The sequence below is a fragment of the Tiliqua scincoides genome, chromosome 3 (genome assembly GCF_035046505.1).
Source record: "Tiliqua scincoides isolate rTilSci1 chromosome 3, rTilSci1.hap2, whole genome shotgun sequence".
In the NCBI taxonomy this organism is placed as follows: Eukaryota; Metazoa; Chordata; class Lepidosauria; order Squamata; family Scincidae; genus Tiliqua; species Tiliqua scincoides.
This window is the reverse complement of record NC_089823.1, coordinates 238649685-238672599: the sequence shown is the minus strand read 5'-3', so window position 1 is coordinate 238672599 and position 22915 is coordinate 238649685. Positions and strand designations below refer to the sequence as shown.

Below are 22915 nucleotides of genomic sequence, written 5' to 3'. Positions count from 1 at the left end.
AGACGCCAGCACCACATCCTGTGGCAAGGAGTTCCACAGACCGACCTCACGCTGAGTAAAGAAATATTTTCTTTTGTCTGTCCTAACCCGCCCAACACTCAATTTTAGTGGATGTCCCCTGGTTCTGGTATTATGTGAGAGTGTAAAGAGCATCTCCCTATCCACTCTGTCCATCCCCTGCATAATTTTGTATGTCTCAATCATGTCCCCCCTCAGGCGTCTCTTTTCTAGGCTGAAGAGGCCCAAACGCCATAGCCTTTCCTCATAAGGAAGGTGCCCCAGCCCCGTAATCATCTTAGTTGCTCTCTTTTGCACCTTTTCCATTTCCACTATGTCTTTTTTGAGCTGCGGCGACCAGAACTGGACACAGTACTCCAGGTTTGGCCTTACCATCGATTTGTACAATGGCATTATAATACTAGCCGTTTTGTTCTCAATACCCTTCCTAATGATCCCAAGCATAGAATTGGCCTTCTTCACTGCCGCCGCACATTGAGTCAACACTTTCATCGACCTGTCCACCACCACCCCAAGATCTCTCTCCTGTTCTGTCACAGACAGCTCAGAACCCATCTGCCTATATCTAAAGTTTTGTTTTTTTGCCCCAATGTGCATGACTTTACACTTACTGACATTGAAGCGCATCTGCCATTTTGCTGCCCATTCTGCCAGTCTGGAGAGATCCTTCTGGAGCTCCTCACAATCACTTCTGGTCTTCACCACTCGGAAAGGTTTGGTGTCGTCTGCAAACTTAGCCACTTCACTGCTCAACCCTGTCTCCAGGTCATTTATGAAGAGGTTGAAAAGCACCGGTCCCAGGACAGATCCTTGGGGCACACCGCTTTTCACCTCTCTCCATTGTGAAAATTGCCCATTGACACCCACTCTCTGTTTCCTGCTCTTCAACCAGGTCTCAATCAATGAGAGGACCTGCTCTCTAATTCCCTGACTGTGGAGTTTATTCAGTAGCCTTTGGTGAGGGACCGTGTCAAATGCCTTCTGAAAGTCCAGATATATGATGTCCACGAGTTCTCCCACATCCACATGCCTGTTGACCTTTCCAAAGAATTCTAAAAGGTTCGTGAGGCAAGACTTACCCTTACAGAAGCCAGGCTGACTCTCCCTCAGTTCTGGTGTTATGTGAGAGTGTAAAGAGCATCTCTCTGTCCACTTTTTCCTTCCCCTGCATAATTTTGTATGTCTCAATCATGTCCCCCCTCAGGCGTCTCTTTTCACCAATCACCTGCTGTACCCCCATGAGCAATGGACTGGGATGACCCCTGCCAATGGGCCATTTTACTACCTATTTTTAATCTGTTGGAAGTTGGACATTCTTGCCCACATACTGCAAACTTCCCAGAGCTCTGCCTATAGTTCCCAATCTTTCCTCTGCCACCCCTGCTCTAGTGCAGGGCTTCTCAGACTTCCAACCCTCTCTTTCCGCGTTAATTGAACTGCCATAGAACTTCTGTGCATAGCAGAAAATCCTGGTGCAGCTTCTAGGGTGACACGCAGTACTGGCCTGGGTGTTGGGTCATCGGTGTCATCCCACAGTGTAATAATAATAATAATAATAATAATAATAATAATAATAATAATAATAATAATTAATAACAGGTATTTATATATCGCCTTTCTTGGTCTTTATTCAAGACTTTATTCAGGGCGTTTTACATAGGTAGGCTTTATTAAATCCCTATTAAATAGGGATTTTTTTACAATTTCAAAGAAAGTTCTTTCTTTCAAGAACGACTACATTCAAGGTGTTTCATTCTGATCTGGCTTCACATTCTGGCCTCCATCCTCCCACGCTCAGAGCAGATGGAATAGCTCGGCTCAGCTTGTCAGCTGCTTCAAGGTCGCACGGTGCCGGTGGCCTTGAACTGGCGACCTTGTGGATGTTATCTTCAGGCAGACGGAGGCTCTACCCTCTAGACCAGACCTCCTGCCCAGTTGTGTAACCCAGTGGTGGCATAGCTGGAAGGGGACGGAGCACTCTCGGAGGGAGGGGCCGCTTGCCTGCCTCACTGAGGCTCCCTGCCAGTGCTCCGTCCCCTCTAGCTGTCACCCAGAGCTCCCCCTGACTGCAAAGTGAGTGGTGTATCTGCCTCATGCCCCTGACTGCGCATGCTTCTGATTGCTGTCTGCTCCTGAGCAAAAGCTTTCTGTGGCTCTGCTACCTTTCAGTGATGGAACCTGGGTGCTGCTCTATATAAGGCAGGTAAGTTCCTGATATGCTTCTGGGTGAGCATTGTGAGGTTGGCCACCATGCCCCAGGAAGCACCTCACTACAGAATCCCAGATATACAGTGGTACCTCGCATAATGAATGCCTCACGCACTGAAAAACTCGCAGAACGAAAGTGTTTTGCGAAGTTTGGTAACACGCACAACGAATTTTTATGACCTGTGCTTCGCAAGACGAATTTTTTTTTGTTTTGCTTTGGTTTGTTTTAAGGGGAAGATCTTCATGTCAGTTCATGATCCCGTTCACCCTAGTAAGGGGAGGATCTTCATGTCAGTTCATGATCCCGTTCACCCTAGTAAGGGGAGGATCTTCATGTCAGTTTATGATCCCGTTCACCCTAGTAAGGGGAGGATCTTCATGTCAGTTCATGATCCCGTTCACCCTAGTAAGGGGAGGATTTTCATGTCAGTACATGATCCCGTTCACCCTAGTAAGGGGAGGATCTTCATGTCAGTTCATGATCCCGTTCACCCTAGTAAGGGGAGGATCTTCATGTCAGTTTATGATCCTGTTCACCCTAGTAAGGGGAGGATCTTCATGTCGGTTCATGACTCCGTTCATCCTAGTAAGGGGAGGGTCTTCATGTCAGTTTATGTAAGTAAGTCCCATTGTGTTTGCTCCCAGGAAAGTGTGCACAGGATTACAGCCTTCAAGCTCCCCACTCAGCATCCCCCCCCGTTTTTGAAGTCCTCAGTACAGTATGTATGCCTTTAAAGAGCACTTAATAAACACTTTGTAAACCAAATTTGACTTTGTTCTGACTTTTCTTGCCCATAGGAATGCATTAATTAAATTTCAATGCATCCCTATGGGAAAACGCGCTTCGCAAAACGAAAAACCCGCATAACGAAAGGACTCGAGGAACGGATTAATTTTGTTATGCAAGGCACCACTGTATTTCCAAAGAGCCCCCGTCTGACAGCCACCGTTCCAGCTTCCCTTCAGCCCTTGATCAGCCAGCCTTGGCCAACTGTAGTTGCCCAGGATAAGTCAGATCTCTGCCTGGCCAGAGCGCCTTATAAAGAAATCATTGGTAATGGTGGAGGATGGATCTTCCTGGGATGGGCCCAGGAAATGATTAGCATTAGGGTCCTGCCACTATTGCATTGCCAAGCAGTCACTGCTGAACGCCAGTGTTGCAGTAGCAGAGTTGCGCTGTGTTGGCCAAGATGAAGGTTGTGCCCTTTTGCCAGACATGGAGGCTCTTTAACAGGCAGAGGTTCAAGAGTTAAGGCGTTCCCTAGTGTGTCAAGATAATGGTGGCAAAAGCCACAACTCCAGAATTTCTGCCTGCAGTCCCTCCAGAGTGATGCTTTTTCTTCATCTGGCTACTGACCATAGATGTGAAATCCTGGCTGGTTAACAACTCTGGTTCAGCAGCCCCCTTTCTGTGGTTTGTGGGTCAGTAGGGGTCTCCCTCTCTACTTTAGAAATGACTTGTGGGAGGAGGAGGAGGTTGGATCCTGACAAGAGCTGCAGACAAGAGCTGCTGGGGTGGGTGTTGTCTGCCTTCCAAGTGTTTTCTCACACTGTGGTTTTCACACTTCAGGGACAGGCTGTCCTAAAATGTTTCCAAGTGGTGGGACTGGCAGACAGAAAAGGACAACAGTGTGATAGGAGCTTGGGAAATGCAGCCTCCCACAGGTCCAGGTTGCCCTGAGACCCCCCTCCACTCAAGGAAATGCATGCTGCCACCTCCCCCGTAGCAACAATAAATCCATTCAGTGCCGACTGGGGAGGGGCGGCTTTGACTGCAGCTGTGGGGCAGGGAAGAAGGCTGGGCCACCATTGGGCCAGGACCTGTCAAGGAGTGGGGGTGCATGGGTGCCAGAGCTGCTGGGAGCCAGAAGGGGGTCCTGCTGAGTGAGTCTGTACCGGCGCAGTTTGTTGGGTTAACATTTTGCAACAAGCACAGCATTTGTTTTCCATACAGCACCATTGGACATATAGCACAGCCAGTCACAAGAAGGAAAAATAAAGCAGGCCCCTGCCCCAAAGAGCGTGCAAGCTAAAAATGGGCACTTTGGAAGATCACAAAGGGAGAGGTGGGAGTTGGAAAGGACGAATGTAGTCCCTGCAGTTGCGTATGCTGAAAGCTTTGTTGTTGTTGGGGTTCCACCAAGTCTGGCTGGAAGAGAAGGGTCCTGCAGAAGCACTGAAAGAGAGGGAAGCAGCATCACCTGCCTGTAACAGGAGAGGGGGAGTCTGCTTGTCATGCCACTGCAGAAACCATAGTTGCCCCCTGGCTTGTGGTGCCAGCTGATGCCCTCATCCCTGGCTGCCATGTTTGCTCCTGATTGCGCATGTGCTCAGGATTCTGGGCAAGCTGGTTGGCAACCAGGAGCAGTGTCCGGCCCCACCAACAGTGAAACTGGGAGCTGTGGTTGTAGAAGGGGACAGGCAGAGGCAGGGATCACAAGCAGGCTGCCTCTTGAGGAACAGTACTGTGCCCTGAGGAAGCACTTCCAGTGAGATGAGACCACTGCCCAGGGCATTCCGCCCATCCTATTTCCGTTGTGCTGGCCGGTCCCTGTGCCACTGACACCTGTCATTTAGCTGTCCCGGCACAAAGGGGCTGGTGTCTGCTTCCCAGAGTAACTTTGTGTGGGAATCATTTTGCGGACATGTGTTTAGCTCCTGTGACTAACAGCCCTTGTCAGGTCTCTTGCCCTCCTCCATGACTCCACCCAGTCCCACTTAAGGTCACTTCAGTTAATGGCCATCACCACATCTTGTGGCAGTGAGTTCCACAAGTCCATTCCATCATGTGTGAAGAAAGACCTCCATTTGCCTGTCTGGACTGGATTACCCAATCCAGTTCGTTGAATTTTTCTCCCCAGGAAGTGTGTGGAGGAGGAACGTGGCTGGGAATGTGGTTCCCCACCCTGCCCTGTGCGTTACCCCTTTCTCTTCCCCTCCTTCTGGCTGTTTCCTTTGTGTCTCATTCCGGAGCCTGTCCCTCCGGCTGCTTTTCCTGTTTGTCTTGGCGCCTTCTGCCTGTTGACCTCTGAGCCAGTGTTTGTCCTCATCCCTGGGGAAAGGGGCGCTCCTGGGGGAATCAAGGCAGAGGTTTGGGGCGTGAACAGCTCTTGAGAAGAACAGGAGAATGGCAGCTGGTGTGTTTTCCAAAGAGAACCCTGGCAGGGGACAGGGTGAGAGCCACTTGTAGGAGTGAGAGAGAGCTAGTGTGGTATAGTGGTTCGGGTGGTGGACTAGGACTAGGGAGGGAGCATCTTGGTCCACCTTTCCTATGGAGATTTTGACTTTTAACTTTGTAACTGAGCTAAAACACCCAAGGAATAGTGATTAGGCTGACGGAACTTGTGCATTCTTGTGTCAGTAAAACCAGGTTTCTTCATCTACTTCATCAATTACCCCTGCTAATTGGGTAAGAGGCACTTTTTCAAGTGGGTGCTCCTTTTTATAGCAGGGGGAGAGTAACTGGCGCACCTCACCCCAGCACTGTCTGTTCTAGTGGCTGTCTGCTGGTATTCATTTGCATCTTTTTAGATTGTGAGCCCTTTTGGGACAGGGAGCCATTGAGTTATTTGATTTTTCTCTGTAAACTGCTTTGCGAACTTTAGTTGAAAAGCGGTATATAAATACTGTTAATAATAATAATAATAATAATAATAATAATAATAATAATAATAATTTGCAGGTTCTGCATAACTCACCTCCGTGGATTGTGCCGTGGTGGGCTTGGGGGCCCCTGTCTGAGCGATACCACATTCCTCTGAAACAGCCGGGTGCTTCGATGACTCCTCCGTGACCCCTTGCAACGCCTCAGAAGGGCAGGAGTACAGTCAAAGGACCCTCCTTTCTCCCCAGCCCCTTGGGGGAGAGGCAGCACTGGGCACCAGAGATGACCCAACTCGCTCAGCCACAGGTAGGAGAACATGAGTGTCAAAGTGCTGTTGGAGTTCCAGTGGGTACTGCAGCTTCCTTGTGTTCCAGTCCTGCGAATGTTTGCTCCAAACTCAGCCCCACTGAATTCCCTACAACTCCCAGTGAGCCTCTGTTGGACTCCAGGCCTCTTGATGGTTTGCCTTAAAATCAGTAGTACAAAGAGTCTGGATGTGTTTTGAGTGAAACATTTCTTTGAGGGTACTTAGACCCCCTTTTTTAAAGGGGGCGGCAGAGGGATGCTCATAGCCACAGATCTTCACAAGAGTTGGCTGTTTTAAAGGTTTTCTTTAGGCCAAATCCCAAAATCTTTTCAAGCTGGTTTGCTGCCCTAGAAAAAATTAATGTGGGAGTTTTCAACCACAGGCCCCCCCCACACCTGCATCTAGATGCTGGTTGGTCACATCCATGAGAACGAGGCACTTTTACTGCTCCACACTCCTTCTGAGTAGGACCATCAAACCTGATGAAGTCACATCAGATTTAATGTTACGTTTTTGTGTTAGCAGGTTTTAAAAGTGGATGGGGGAGGGTAGAATGGAGTGGAGTGAACACCTGTAAGGTCATGTCTCTTATTATAATTGCTGGATAGGAACATAAATATGCTCTATTACCTGTGTAGGTAATCAGATAATGTGCTTCCTGTATGGGAAAGCTGTTGCCTTAAGTGCTTTGTGGACACTTCCTGTCATGACTGCTGATAGGAAATACATTCTGAATGAAAAAAAATATCTCGGAGAAACCTCCTCAGGATTAGGTTCCTGCCAGGACAATGGTATTCTTTCTAGCTTTGGACACAGCAGGGAGTGGATCATTGTAATATGTAGTCTATGGGTGTGTGTGTCTTGGTGATAGGTCTCCCCATTGTATGTTTCCTCACGTTCAAGTCCTTAACTGAGGACCTAGACCAGTGATTTTCAACCAGTGTTCCATGGCACCTTGGTGTCAGGGACATGCAGTGGATGGAGTGGCAGGCGCAAGTGTTGTGAGTGCTTGCGCACCTCACATGGCGGTGGCACTTTTTGAAGGACTGTGGTGAGGAGGCTCTGCCTCACCTGCCTCCCCACCCACCACATGTCTCTGCTTGGGACGTAAACATTCCCCACACTTGTGTCCTCCCTTGCTGGAGGGGGGACGATGACAACATGGATGCTCTTCTTTCTTTCTTCAAGGGATTTAGATTTTGGATTTAGATTTTGTCCTCCTCTCCTCCTCCCTCGCTGCCCTTTGAGGTCTTAAAGGGACATCATTATTTATGACAGTATTGCTGATGTTGGCAGCAACAGGGAAAGTGGCCCCCAACCCCCTTCTGCTGCGTCAGAAGGGCCGAGAGGCAGAAAAATAAGCTGCAACTGAGACAGTCATGGTGTTCTCCTGCCAAGAGTTTTGGCCAGCCTTTGAGCTACAAAAGCTTTCGCTGTTTCCTCCTGTGAATCTCAATGTTCCGAGGGAGTGTGCCACTGAATGCCAGTTCTTGAGGTGAGAGAGGGCTGTTGCTTATGATCCCTGCTTGTGCAGCTCCTGCTGGCTGCCACTGTCAAAAGAAGGAGGGTGGGAATGATTCAGAGAGATCTTCTCCTTCCAAGTGCTTCACACGTACTACTTTGATGTCACCTTTAGTCTCTTAGCCACGACACCAGCTTTTCTGTCAGCAGAGTTGCACAATTCCTACCCCCCCCCCATGCTGCCCTGCCTGTGAGGCTGCAAAGAAGCAGGAAGGTGGAGGAATTGGGGCAGGGGACAGGCAGTCCTCCAGCTTGAGCTTGCTCCACTTTCACACTAGGGGGCGCTGTATGGCTGTGAACGAGAGCAGGCATGTGGTCCATAGCTCCTGCGAAGCCAGCTCCTGTATGAGACTGACTGAGGCGGTTTCCTGGGTTTGGACTGGCAGGGGGCATCTACCTCCATCTACCCACTAAAGTCCACTGCTGCTCCACCTCCCTCAGCTCCCTGGATTGGAAAAGCAGAAGAAGTGTGGAGGAGAGTGATGGGCTGGTGTCTCTAACCCACCACTCTCCTCTTCCTTCACCAGTCCAGGGAGCAGAAGGAGCGCAGGCTGGCGCAGCGCCACACTAAGGAGGGGACCGTTTAGCCTGCTGCCTCAGCTGCTGGGAGGTCTTGTTCTTGCCCTGATCTTGGGACTCATATTCCCTCACGCATTGAGCACCGGGACCCACTTTTTAGAAAGAAAATCTGTCAGGACCCACCAGAAGTGATGTCATGACCAGAAGTGACATCACCAAGCAGGAAAATTTTAACAATCCTAGGCTACAGTCCTACCCAGGAGTAAGTCCCATTTACTATCATTGTCAAAAGAATATACAAAGCAGCTTATTCGAAGTACAGGTCTGTGACATTTCCCCAAATGCAGTCACATACCATGGTAGCATCAAATCTAATATATTATTTATGTATCACATTTTTGTACCGCCCTTAAGAGCTCAGGGCGGTGTACACGGCTGCTCCCCTCCTTTTGTCCTCACAACAACCCTGTGAGGTAGGTGAGGCTGAGAGAAAGTGACTGGCCCAAGGTCACCCAGGAAGCTTCATGGCTGAGGGGGGATTTGAACCTGGGTCTTCCAGGGCTGAGTCCACCTCCCAAACCACTACACCACCCTGGCTCTTCATATATTAAAATAAAATATTGAAATGAATGGGGAACCACCTGAAATTGGCTTGTGACCCACCTAAGTGAGTCCAGACCCACAGTTTGAGAAACACTGCCTTACACATTTTGAGGTGGAGATTTCTGGTGATCAAAGTTATCCTTTTGATTGTCCCAAACATTTAGGACACATTACAGCAGGAAGCTTTGCAATTGTAATGGCCTGCAAGGGAGGCCATTGTAGCAGTTTAAGTGCTACATAAATGCTCATGATCTTGATGATGAGGTGGAAGTGTCTATGTTTCCTGCTTGCTCCAAAGGAGGACATGGCCGTGGGTGCCAGCCTGTCCTGCAGACCCAGCTGCCTCCCTTCCTCAGTCCTGCACTGTAAGGGAATGTGGAACTGGGGGTGGGGCGTAAAGGGGTGGGGCTGGATGACCAATTGGCCTTGTGAGCCTGTGCTTTGCACAAAAGTTCCAGCTTCTCTCTTGCCCCTTTTGCAAGGACCTGTTTCGCTTTGCAAGCCTGTCAGCACCAACTCTTGCTGCTGCTGGAAATCTCCTCCACAGTTTCAATGTTGTAAGGAGCTCGATTTCAGACGTCAAAAGGAGCAACTGAGGCCTGGCCAGGCGCAAGTCTGTTTATGTTCCGCAAGTGCTGTGTCAGGTGGGCTCCTGGCTCCCTGAGGATCTCAGCTTCTGTGCTTTTTTGGCTTTTGTTTTAATTCAAAGGCATTCTCCAGGAAGCTGATTGAATGTCAGAACCCCAGCAATTCTTCCCTGCAAAGGTCAGGTCAAGTGAGGATGGACAGTTCAAAAGCAACTCAGGCTGTCTAGAGCTACTGATACCACGGGGAGGCTGTTGTATCCATGCCTGTGTGCATTTAATATCTTTCCCCCCAAAAAATGACTGGACACATTGTGTAGAGGTGCAGGCATGTTAAATGAACATGTGGTTGGGGGATGGATAGACAAGAGCCCACTGTCAAGCCCCCACCCCCTGGCCATTGTGTCCGAAGTCCTGCATCCCACCATCCGTGACTGTGTTTTTCTGCAGTGACAAATGCAGGTCTTGGTGGAAGATCTGGTGACAGGAAATGCTGGGTGGATACCTGACATTCCTTGCCAGGAGGAGGGTCTCGTCAATAGTTCCACAGAGCTCAAACTCCAGCATCAAGCCAGGCTTAGGAGAACACAGAAGGCAAAATACCTGCAGGGTCTTTGCCCTATCTGACTCAGGCTGGGGCATGGAGGAGAGGCTGACCTCTTTGGGTCAGGGAAGCAATTGGGCAGACATTAGGCCTTTGGGCCTACTCTACAGAGTAGGTAGCTTTGCAAGGGGCTGGGTTCATGGTGTATCTACAGGAAATAGAGCTGTCTCGGTGGCTGCTGCCCTGCCGTGAAGCTCTCTTTCTTGCAGAGATCTGGTTTTTGCATCTATCCAGTTTGCTGGTGAGGACAGCTTAGATCAGCATTTCCTGCTTGTGTGTGGATCTGCCGTATGCAGCCTTATGGCTTGGTCTGTTGAGCCCAGTGCTTTCTGCTCCCAAGGCCAGCAGCTCTCCAAGGGACAGGAAAGTCTTTCCCAGCCCCAAGGTCCTTTTACCAGGAGGTGCTGAGGGTTGAACTGGGGGCCTTCTCTATGCAAAGCAGATGCCCTCCACCTGTGCCAGATCTCTTACCCAAAGCCAGTGCTTTCAGGCCTTATATTGTAGTATGTAGTAATATGTAGCATGTAGTAGTGCCAGACCTTAAGGTGGTGTGCTGCCAGCGTTGCTGCAGGAACTGACTTTAGGTCAGCCTGCATTTTTTTTCGTAGTTGGTTATGCTGGTGGAGACTTTATTAAAACTTTTACTACTGTTGCGTTGCATGATTTTTAATTTATTTATCAGCTGCCTGGAGAGTTCTTTGAACTGGAATGATGGGAAAACAGCATGGATAAATGAATGAATGAATGTGAGCCTCTCCCTTCCCCTGCCATCAGCTAGCTGTGAATGAAAACTGGGAGGGGATATCCAAGAGTGTGCCTGGGTTGTGCAACTCTAGAGTAAGCAGGCAGCCCCCCCAACCCACCCCACCCCACTCCATTTATCTGATGAAAACCTAGCTTGTTGGGGTGGGGAAAACATAGGATATTGTCCTGGTCATAGGGAAAGGATCTTGAGCAAGGGGGAAGGTACTCAGCTTACAAGCAGACACCGAGAAAAGACTGACTTATCACAGAACCAGGGGGCTACAGGTGCAGAGTCCCATTCCTGGAAAGCCTTCTGGCTGGCTGTCTTGGCAGCTGTAAAGTCTGGACCCTTCTTTTAATTTAGAAAGAGATAGATGGAGAAGGAGGACGAGGTGCTGAGTGGCTGAACAGACACTGTCATCATGCCTGTGCAGTTTCCAGCATGAAACCAAATTCTGTGCTTGAAGTCATGCAGGATACAAGGAGTAAAGACAGGCAGTTGTGGTGATGGGGATTTTGAGCCAACATCCTGTGACAACTGCCAAAGCTTTATTGGTTTCAATGAGGTAACTTCAGGGAAGCTGATTTGCATCCTGAGGTCAGCTTGATATCTCTGTCCCAGAAGCCTCTTCACCCCACCTCCAGACTCTGGGGATGTGCCACCCTCTACTCCTGTGTGGGGGGCGGGGGGAGCTGTCCCCATCAGTTGCACGCTTCTCTTGTGAGATGCAGAGCCCTGTCGGCCTCCAGACCAGATTCCTGCCATTGAGATGGAAACTGAATTGCTTTTTATTTCTGACAGCAGAGTCAGAAGGCAGAAGTTCCACAGGTGGAGTGCTTCCCAGCATGAAGCTATGTGCATAGGCAGCTGCCATACTGAGTCAGGCTCCGAGTCCCAGTCCATCTAGCTTAGCATTGGGCACCAAGTGACAGCTCCTGCCTCAGTTTACAGACAGGGATCTTTCCCACCCTTGCATGGAGATACTGCCAGGGGTTGAATCTGGGACCTTCTACATGCAAATAATGTACCCTGCTACAAAACTACAGCCCTGAGGGCAGCTTTGCCTGTTAAATTTCTGGTGTCATTAGAGGCACCAAATGTTGGGGAAAGAAAGGTGCCACCTTTACCTGGAGAGGTTCCTCTAAGGCTCCAAACTCCTCTTCTCCAGTCTCTGACTTGGCTTAGGGGGTTATGTCTCTATCAGCTCCAGGCTTCCTTCCCCTTTGATAAGGTCTGACAAAAGGCCTTCAGAGTCAGGTGTCACACAGGTCCTGCTGCAGAAGCAACTTTGGCTCTAGGAGTTGCTGTTCTGGTTGGAGGGTCTTCCTGTTGTCAAGGGCTAAGGGGGAGATGTTGTTGTTGGGAACCTTCAGTCTTGAAAGACTGGTATCGCGCTCTGAAAGGTGGTTCTGGCACAGCGTCTAGTGTGGCTGAAAAGGCCGATTCGGGAGTGACAATCCCTTCCACACTGGGAGCAAGTGCAGTCTGTCCCTGGTCTGTATCCCTGGCTATGGGCCTTCCTTCTTAGCCTCAGACTGTTAGCCAAGTGTCTCTTCAAACTGGGAAAGGCCATGCTGCACAGCCTGCCTCCAAGCGGGCCGCTCAGAGGCCAGGGTTTCCCACTTGTTGAGGTCCACTCCTAAGGCCTTCAGACCCCTCTTGCAGATGTCCTTGTATCACAGCTGTGGTCTACCTGTAGGGCGCTTTCCTTGCATGAGTTCTCCATAGAGGAGATCCTTTGGGATCCGGCCATCATCCATTCTCACGACACGACCGAGCCAACGCAGGCGTCTCTGTTTCAGCAGTGCATACATGCTAGGGATTCCAGCATGTTCCAGGACTGTGTTGTTTGGAACTTTGTCCTGCCAGGTGATGCCGAGAATGCATCGGAGGCAGCACATGTGGAAAGCGTTCAGTTTCCTCTCCTGTTGAGTGAAGTGAATTAATGCCAAAGTCACAAGTCAGGCGCTCAGCTACTCACCAGCATTTGCAAAAGCTTCCAGGAAGTGAGGGGTGTGTGTGTATGTTAGTGTGTGATGTTGCTTTTGTACCGACGTCGGAGGCTATGAGCATGCCTTTCCAGGGAAACCAACCAAACCGGCAAGGCTCCCTGGTAAACCGAGCGTGTCACTGAAACTGTGACACCACCCACTTGCCTGCCGACTGCTTGCCTTGCTGTTGCTAATGAGTGAATGGTCACCTTCCTCCCTGCATGCCAGGATGGGTGAAGTCATTGTCATGTGACTGCCTGGCCAATTGGGAGAGAGGGAGGCTGGCACAGAGAGAGAGAGAGAGAGAGAGAGAGAGAGAGAGAGAGACTCCGACTTCTGGCCAGATGTGTGTGACGGGCAAGCAGCCACCTGGGCCTTGAGACATCCCTCCAGAAGAGATGCAGGAGGTGAGTACCAGTGCAGAACCAGCTCTGCTTCCATCCCTTGGTGAGATGCTGAGAATGGCTGGTGTGGCTCAGATCAGAGCTGTGATTTCAAAGCAGTCTCCTCCTCTGGGGCATGCAACTTTGTTTTCACACCCTTTAGTGGGCCCCAAGCTGCTTTTGAATTTCCTTGGAAGCTGAAACTGACTCAGTGCAGACCCTGAAGTGAACTGCCAAGTGCTAGAGGCTTGCAAAGTCCAGTGTCCTGTGGCAGAGGGCAGTGTGGCTCCTAAGAACAGTTTAGGGAGCTTTCTGGTGGAAGAAAGAGGATGCATTTTGTCCCTGCTGGGGAATTGGCTGTTTCTGGTTGTCCTTTTTTTTTTAATGATTTGTAACATAGGTGTATGTCTGTTATGAGAGTTCATGCAGGAAACAATTCAGTTTTGATTTTAATACTAGTCCTTGGAAACATGGCTAAAAAATTTGAATGATCTGTCAAATTTTTCTTATTTCTGTGAACTGAGGGCCCAATCCTGTTCAACTTTCCAGTGCTGATGTAGCTATGCCAATGGGGGCATGCTCTGCATCCTGAGGTGTGGGGCCGTCACGGAGACCTCCTCAAGCTAAGGGGATGTTGGTTCCCTTATCTGGGGGCTGCAGTGCAACTACATTGGTGCTGGAAAGTTGAATAGGATTGGGCTGTTTCATATAAAGTGAATTACTAACACAGGTAGGAAATGACAGGTACTCTTTATTCATACTGTCATGAGATGAACATGTGTTTGCATTGAACGTTGGCTTCATATGGTGGCTCAGAGTGCGAGTCTGAAAGTCCCTTGCTGAAATTCACCAGGGCTGCAGTGCTGTGCATACTTCCGTGGTGAGACTTCCGTCTAAGTAAGCATGTGTGGGAGTGTGATGTAGGTGGCCTTGGGGACTGCATCGCAGCCCACCTGCAGTATCTGCCTCAATATACTGTATCTCAGTATCCACCTGCAGCTAATATAATACTCATCTGCCTTACAGGATTGCTGTAAGAACGAACCAAGTCCCTTGTAGTCATCTTCTTTCCTTCTCCCGCCATTGAATGCCCTACAATGGTCTGGACTGGGTGAAGGGAATCGCTGTGCAGTCACATTGGTGATGCTACTTCCATGTCAGTTTTGCAAGGAATAGGAACAGCTGTGCCTCTGTGGACAGCAGGCTTTCTCAGCCCGCATATGTACACAGTGTGTGTACACCACATGTGACATTATACACATGGTACATGTGTGACATTTGTTACATAATACTTTTTGCATTTCTTAATTCTTTCTTAATTCTTACGTCATTAAGTGCAATGTGTGAAGCAACACTTAAAAGATGATTAGTTGCCCGTGTGCTGCTTTTAGCCATAGAAAAGTGGAGCACTGAGGCACAGCCTCTTCCACGGTACAAGCTAGTGTTGTACGTAGGAGGTTCCCAAAGAAAGCATTTCAGCACACACTATTCAGGTCAGCGTGACAGGGTGCCATAACCTGTGACATTTTGCAAAGCTCTTTGGGCATTGCTCATGAAGTACAGCGAGGGGCTTCAGCGATGGCAAAATTCAGGTGCTCTCTTCCGTGTTGGAATTATTAGTGTGGCACCCACATGGAGGCTGTCACTTGTGGTACTTTTTTGCACACACATGTTTTGGTAGGGTACGTGGCAAAATACCTGCATGCAGGTTTGGAGTCAAGAGTGGGAGGGATCACTTGGTAAATGCAGGACGAGGAGGAGTGGGAATAAAGGATCAGACTGGGATGGACTGAAATTTTAAAATGACTCTCGTGTGATTGTCTGTAGGCTGATGCAGTGGCATAGCTAGAGGGGGTGCAAAGAGCTAAGTTTTGCAGGGAGCCTCACTGCAGCGTGCAGGCAGCCCCTCCCCTTCCCCTTCCGAGCCATTCTGGGCGGTGGGAGCAAAACAGAGGCGAATGTAGGGAGGCAAATGCCTCTGTTTTGCTCCTGCCACTCAGAATGGTTCCAAAGGGGGGGGAGGGGCTGCTTGCATACTGCAGTGAGGCTCCCTGCAGAACTTTGGACTTCGCACCCCCTCTAGCTATGCCACTGGGCTGATGTGCCGCAGTGTCCTATATCTAGAGGTGTTTGTTTCCAGCAAGTAAGATAGGATTACAGCTTAAGGGCCTAATCCTGTCCAGTTTTCCAGTGCCGGTGCAGCCGCAATGCAGCTCCAAGGCAAGGGAACAAATGTTTCCATACATTAACAAGGCCTCTGTGGCAGCCTCCCCACCACAGGATGCAGTGCGTGTCCCACTGGCACGGCTGCACCAGCACTGGAAAATTGGATAGGATTGGGCCCTAAGTCTTACTGAACACAATGGGTTTGCTCATGAGTAAAATAGATAACACTGTTTTCAAACACCTCTACCTGTATCAGCAATTTCCAACCAGTGTGCCATGAAAGGAGTTTGGTGTGCTGTGGGAGGTCGGAGCACAGTGGTTGGAAATCTCTGAACAACTTTACAGGTTCTGTAGTCCTGTTTCTAGGGCAACTGTCTGTCGTAATCTGTCCCTCTTCCTCTGCCGGCCCTGCAGACAGTTGCCCTAGAAACGGAACTGCAGAGCCCAGAAGTGTCTCCCAGAAGCTGTAAATGACATCAAAAGAGGTGAAGACCCAGAGCATAGAGGTCGGTACGCCTTGAGAAAAAAGTTGAAAATGCGATCCCGTACGGAAGAACCTTCTGCATGAGAATTTTGTCTTGCTGAAGTTGCCTGTACAGATGTGGCTGTTTTTAAGCTGCTTATTCCATTTTCATTCCACCCAAGAACGGAGGACAGATTCCTCTGTCCTCGCAGTTCATTTTCACAGCAAATCTGTGAGGTCGAGTGACATCGAGAGAGAGTGAATGGCAGGCCCAGGGCCATCAAACGAGCATCTCAGCTGCATGAGGAGCTGAATCTGGTTCTCTCTTGTTCTAGTCCAGGGGTGTCCAAAGTTTTTGGCAGGAGGGCCACAACATCTCTCTGACACTGTGTCAGGGGCCAGAGAAAAAAAAGAATTAATTTATATTTAAAATTTGAATAAATTTACATAAGTTTACATAAATGAATATATTAAAGATAAACGTATATGAATGAATGAAGGTCTTGAAATAGCTCAAGGCCTATAAAAGGCCTTGCACAAAGCAAGGCCAGCCTTTCCTTTGCTGCTGCTACTGCATCACAGACGTGAAACAGTAAGCAGTGGAGGAAGCCCTCATCCCACAGCTCATGCAAGAGGTCAAACAGTTGCCCTCATGCTGAGAGCAGTTGCATCGGGCCAGTGTGGGCTCCAACAAATCTCCGGAGGGCCAGAGGCTCATTGGAGACTGGGGGCTCCCTGAGGGCCGCATTGAGAGGTTTTGAGGGCCGCAAGTGGCCCCAGGGCCAGGGTTTGGGCACCCCTGTTCTAGTCTAATACTCTAGCTCAGAAGTTCCCAAACTGGGGTGTCACAACACCCCAGCCAAAGAAGCCCTTTCTGCCTCATTCAGGGGCAATGGTGAGGGCAGCAACACGATTGCCACGATCACAGAGCTGCAGTAGGCAAAATGGTGTTTTTTTAAAATACTTACCCCTGGCAGCACCGTCCCTCCGGAGGGTGCAGGGAGCCCACAGACCCCTTTATAGGGCTCCCCAAGCTTCAGAACAGCTGAAAATAGCGATTACGACCCACTTCCAGTTTGTGATTGCAAAATCAGAAGGGGGTTGTGATCACTTTTTAAAGCTATTCTGAGGGGTCTGTGGGCTCTCTGGAGAGGCAGCACTGGCAGGGGTAAGTTAAAAGGGAACCCTTTTGTCCCCAGCAGCGACTCGATTGTATCAATTGGATTGCTGCTTTTGCCCCTCTCCTACAAGCCCTTGCAGCAGCCCAAACTCTCCCAGAGAGTTTGGGAACCGCTGCTCTAACCTTAAAAACCCACACTAGCTCTCTAATGAGTCGTTATGATCTTCCCACCTCTCCACCTGCAGCAGTCAGTGGAATGTAGCAAAGGAAAAGACCCAGTGCTGTGATGTCCACACCTGGGTTAAGTTGTTCTAAAAGTTATGGAGCAGGAAGAGGGAACTGGACTCAGGGCTTCTGTTTTATTTATTTTATTTAGATAAAGCAGTTAAATATCTTGCCCTTCAGTCAACGAGGCTCTTAGTGCAGCTTCCATAAAATGGCACAATGGGAAACCATTACAATAGGACAAGGGTGTCTGTGTGTTATGCCTTGCTGGCCTCTTCCGTCCTCCTCATGGGGCTGTTGATGGTTCTGTAGACCCTGATAGGGAGAGGCACCTCTCCTTGGAGGGGCACAAACCAAGATTAGGGGAAACCCCCTGGTGGAGGAGCTAGTGATGGTTATTCACCTATCTACCTTTCTTTTCTTCCTCCTCCTCTCACAGAAGTTCATTGTTTCTGTAGAGCAGCCATTTTCAACCACTCTGCTGTGGCACATTGGTGTGTCATTAGTCATCCACAAGTGTGCCGCAAGAATTTGGGGGAAGGTCATTTAGGACCAATAGGAGATGCGAGCCCCACACTGGCAGCATGGTGTGCCTTGCCAATTGTCAAAAACCTGATGGTGTGCCTTGAGACTTTGGTGCCTTGTCAGTGTGCCATGAGATGAAAAAGGTTGAAAACAGTTGCTGTAGAATGTAGTTCCATCCTCATTTTGGGGAGTCTGCTAGGATGTGTGCTCTGGTTTCTTACGGTGACACTAAGTAGTCTTAGCTCATGGGCTTTTAGGTCCTGTTTAAAAAGGAGCTTAGGTTTGAAAAAGAGGTTTTACGAATTGGAGATGGAGTGTTTGCTGTGGCTGAATGTGTCTCATAAGGATGCCCCTTTCAGAAAGATTAAGAAGTTAATTTATCATCACTCATCTGAATAGAGGAAACAGACAAATGTGAGGACATTAAAGGGAAGGTGACAAGAGGACAAAGGTCCAGATTGTAGAGGTTTGTCCCACTCATTCCACATGTGGAAAAATGTGGATAGGGAGAGGGGAATAGATCACCCTCTTCACTATGCCTGACAGAGCCCTCCCCAAATTCTTTCACCTTTGGCTTTTTGCTGTGAACAGAGGGATGCTGACAGAAGGGTGCTTGCTGTGTGTTGAGGGGGCACAATCTTGCGCATGCATCCTGAACTGCAGAGTGCTAATTTCCAATGACACTAAGAGTGGAACTGTGTGTGTGTGTTCACATCCATAAACCTGGATCAAAATAATAGGATTTTGGAGAGCCTGCCCTCCCACAAACACTCAGCCGAACCTTTTAGGGAAATACACAGACACATGTGCATGCATGCGCGGCCCTCGCCCATCACAGGCGTCCTCGTGTGCTTATTCACGCACCCTCATTCCCTCTGGGCTTGGGAGGCTGGAGCTGACAGCTCTCCTGGGCCTCCGTCACTTCCTGGCAGTGCCTGGCAGGCTTCCTGGATTCCTAGTGTGCTGGCGTGGCGAGAGGTGTGTGTGGGCAGGGCTTTCTCACATCCATGCTCTTAAATTTCTTGGTGCTTAATTGGCATGGCCAGGTAGCACCAAAGATCCAGGAGAGATAAATCTGTAGGAATTGCTTTATCGTGGCATTACCCACATCCCCTGCTTGGGCTCATGGTTCATCACAGCCCATTCCTCCTCCTCTGGCAGGTGCCTGCAAAGTGTGAGGCCAGCATGCTCTTCTCCCCCGGGATCAACAACTGCAAATGTAACTGCAGCAGTGGGCGCCCCTTCTCTAGGGTTTCTCCAACGTAGCACGGTCAGGTTCAGGTGCAGGAACCACTGTGGTCAAGCGTGTATTTTTTTTCATACAGAAGGTCCCAGTTTCAGGTAGAACTGGAAAAAGAGCCCAGCTGAAAGCCTCTGAGAGCTGCTGCCTGTTAGTGTGGACAGTACTGACCTGGATGATCCAAGGATGTCCTGACTCAGTCGCCCTCTTCAGGTGCTCTGTCTCTGCAGGCAAATGCTTGCACACCTACAAGGGGGGGGGCAGGCTCAGCAGAATCCCAGGGGACACCCCCCCCACGCCACACACACTCAGTCACTCTCCTTGGAGAGGATTAGTATGAAGCAGCTTCTTTGTTCATCTGTTCGCACCAATTGGGGTGAATACAATCCTTTCCCACACTCTGAGAGTGTTGCGGCCATGGGAGGAAGGAACAACATCACTTGTGCTGCTGTGTAGCCCCACAACTGGGGGCCTGCTCCATGCACATTGACCTGGGGTGTGCTGGGCCTTTGGCATTTTGTGCTTCTTCTTTTTCAAGGGTTTTTAAATGGAAGAGAAGGGTTGGAAAAGAGCAAGACGAGTGGATATGGTGAAAATGATGGATTCCTTGTTTCGGTTGGGGTATAGAGGTGGATCATAAGATGAGCCATGTGGAACAAAAGGCATCTAGTCCAGCGTTCCCTTCCCCAGTGGCCCATGGGTCGCCCTGCTTTATGTCCATCAGGGCATGAAGCACTGGTCCTCTCCTGCAGTTTCTCCCCATTAGTGGGGTATAGACTGCCACTGAATACAGAGGCTCCCTCTCCAAAAGAGCAGAAGGCTGTTGGTTTTCATATGATAAGCATGACCTGGAGTACACAGGTTTGGGGATGAGGCTTCCACACTGCTGCATGACATGAATCTGCCCAGTGTGTCCTTGCATCATTTTTTCATAACCTGAGTTTGGACAAGCGGTGATATGCTGACGTGATTTTACATGCCCATGGTGGAGAGCCATAAATAACTGGCGGTGGCCTCCTAAAGTGTGTTTGGTGTGCATACGTGAAGTGAAATGGACATGTGTGCATTTGCTACTCATGGTGGCAGAAACTTTGGGTTATGTGCCTGTTTTCTGCATGAGAGTAATGTCTCTCTCAGGCAAGAGATGGCCCTGATTGACCTTGAAAAATAGCAAGGGTAGGACACTGGTAAGATCATAAAGTGCCTTACTGGATGTTACCAAAGGTCTGTCTTGCCCAGTGTTCTGTTTCCACCAGTGGACAGCTATTTCCATCCAGTATCTGTTAATGCCTCAGTTTTAGCAGTTGCCTCTCATTTCCATCAGTCTTGGCTACTCCAAGGAGATGTTCACTCTACACTGTGTATCTGCCCACCACCACTGCTGATGTTCATCATATACTGAACAACAAATACTGCTGTGCTTTCCATACTGGGTTAATCTGATGTGTCCAGACCTTGTCTCCCATGGCAAGGATTGCCCCTGTTGAGTGTCGCCATTATGGCAGCGGGCTACACTTCTGCTGTTTCACTGCCCTTTCTTCGTGGTTACTTTGTGGATTACATGTGGTTGAAAGTTCTGGGTGTGATGGATGTTAATTAGCCAGAGAGTAGGGAGCTGGAGCTGAATCCCCTTTCCTAACCGTGCTCTGGGAAGCTGGCCTGCTTCAGTGTAGGTGCCAAGAGCAACTACTCCAGGTTGTTGCGTGAGAGTGAGAAGCAGTTCCCCCTCCCTCTCTCTGTGGCACGTCCATTGGATCAATGGCATTGGGGGATGGGCACGAACGCATAAAAGGGGGTGGGTGGGACAGAGGGCAGCACAGGATGGAGAATGGAGCCTTGCATTTTCTATGCTGTGCACATGCTCCTGTTCTGAGCGGCATTGCTGAGCACCCTTTTTCCAACTGCAAGCGCACAGCTCTGGGGACTGGATTTTCAACAGCCCTTGCCTAGATCACTGTCCCTCCTGCTTGTCATCTCTCCTCTCCTCCTCTTCTGTTGCCGGGTGAAAGGACAGTTTCCATCTCTCCCCATCCCCCCCACTAGCTCCTGCATTTGGACCACTGGAAAGAGACAGCTTCTCTCGCCAGCCAGCCAGCCTGCCTGCCTGCCTCTTTTACGGGAACGCTCCTCCATTGCTCCCTCCCACCCACTCTCAGTCACACAGGATTAACTCGGGCTGCTAGCATCACAACATCCATGGAAAGGCCTCTCCTCTCGCCATGGTGACAAGATGCAGGTGAAGGGAGGACCAGCTGGATGCTGGGTGCCCTTGCAGTGATGATGAAGAGGAGGAGGAGAATTCTCCTGTCAGTCGGTTTGGGCTGAGAGGACCCTGGGGGAGTCTGAGAGAGTGAAGGGCTGAGTCACTCTTGACAGATGACCAGGCGCAGGCAGTCTCCTGGGCTGTCTTCCAGGTGAGATCTGACCAGACTCCGGTGTCCTTGATCTGTCCTGGGACTGCGGTGGGGTTCATCTCTAGACGTCAGGATCCAGCCTCCAGATCCAGCAGTTCACCTTAGCCCAGCACCATGGGGGAAAAGTCGGATTACCAGCGGCTAGCCAGCGGGGAAGAGGAGGAGGCAGCAACGGAGGGGCTTATCACGGCATCTTCTGGCTGCTCTGGTGCCCTGCCCCAGGTGTGCAGGCCGGGCACCCTGGCAGTGCCAGTCCAGAGGGTCAGTATGGCATGGGCACTGGGGGCGGGAGAGGGCAGGCTTAGGTAGGACTGGATGAAATGATTGCTGGGAAACTGGTGTGTGCCTGTGATTCCCTTTCTCTTATGTCTTTCAAGGGGAGCCCTCGCATCTTGCACCAGCTGCCTGTTTTAGAGGCCAGGGTGGTTCCCACTGAGGACTTCTATGCGCTTCATAAATTAGGGCCTTCCTGCCAACCTTGGTGCTCCAGTGACATCTCAGACACAGGAGTCACCTACAGTGACATTTCCCTTTCTCCCTCTTGGCCCTGAATGCCCTGAAATGTCCTTTTTCCTTAATGCTTCCCTTTCTTCAAAACCCACCAGGGAAGCCTTTGGCTCAATCCCTTTGTCCTCACCACCAACTGAACTCAGTATGTTTATGTGTATTTGCTAATTGTCATCCCTTCTTTTTGAATCTCTCCTTCCTCCCTTCTCTCCTTCTTTATTTATTGTTGTAAGTTCCTTAAGGCTGAGACGTCTTTTTTCAGTGTGACTATGTAAAGAGCTGCCTGCACAGACATGCTGCAGATAAGCATCATAATAAATTATTATATCTGTGCTTTGTCAGTGGCAATGCCCTTTGGGTTGTGGCAGGACCTCACTCGAGAGTGGTCAGAGTGCTTCATGGACATAGTGTTTTCATCGTTCCAGCAGCCCTTTCAGGTTGCTCATCCTTATTATCCCCTTTCTGCAGATGTGAGACTGAGGCTGGAAGAGAGTGGCTTGCTCAAGGCCACCCAGCGAGTTCATGGCATGACAGAGACAAGATGCAAATCTTGTCTTGCCTCCGGGGTCTTTCTGATTCATAGCTGCTCTGTTACACCAGCTGCTGTAGGACATATATAATGTTTCTTTTGTTTCTGTCCTGGTAATTGAGTTTTAATTAGATTATGGTCCTCAAATATTGGCAAGATGCCTAGAGTGGATTGAAGATAGGAAAGATATATAAATAATTCTGAGCATATTTGGTTCTGAACCCCAGAACCCTGTTGTTTTGCAGTGTGTTGGGGATCCTGTTTCTGCTTTTGCAAGAAATGGCAGGTGAGGTGTGATGCTGAGGAGTGTGTCGCAAAAGGAGCCGTGTGCAGGGAGATGGGTATGATTTGGTGACATCTTTGTATTTTTTTTGAGGAGCTCACAGCTGCAGCTGTGGGGTTCTTGGGGGGGGGGCTCCTGTGTGAGTCCTGGCCAGATTCCGTGCTGTGTAGCTTCAGGGCCAGTGTAGACTTGTATCTTCTGCTAGGATTCTGCATGTGCTGCATTTCTGCCTGGGTGCAGAGAAGGTGTAGAACGAGAGACTGCGCTGGATGATGTTCCTCATGGTCTCAGCTCTCTTGTTTCTGAAAATTCAAATTTCTCTTACGGCTGCACTAAAAACCTGTGGAAAATGCCTT

General features: G+C 49.6%; 1 protein-coding gene across 2 annotated transcripts in view; it reads left to right on the top strand.

The window, feature by feature from the left end:
- Positions 1-5919: 5919 nt before the first annotated feature.
- Positions 5920-22915, top strand: part of TNK2 (tyrosine kinase non receptor 2) — an 86148-nt gene continuing 69152 nt past the window's right edge. The window contains exon 1 of one of the 2 annotated variants that reach the window (XM_066619502.1): positions 5920-6136. In XM_066619502.1, the coding sequence (XP_066475599.1) occupies positions 6113-6136 (24 nt within the window). In that variant the 5' untranslated portion in view covers positions 5920-6112. Of the gene's footprint in view, positions 6137-13025; positions 13112-22915 lie in introns of those variants that run through there. The other variant, XM_066619503.1, reaches the window with a different exon arrangement.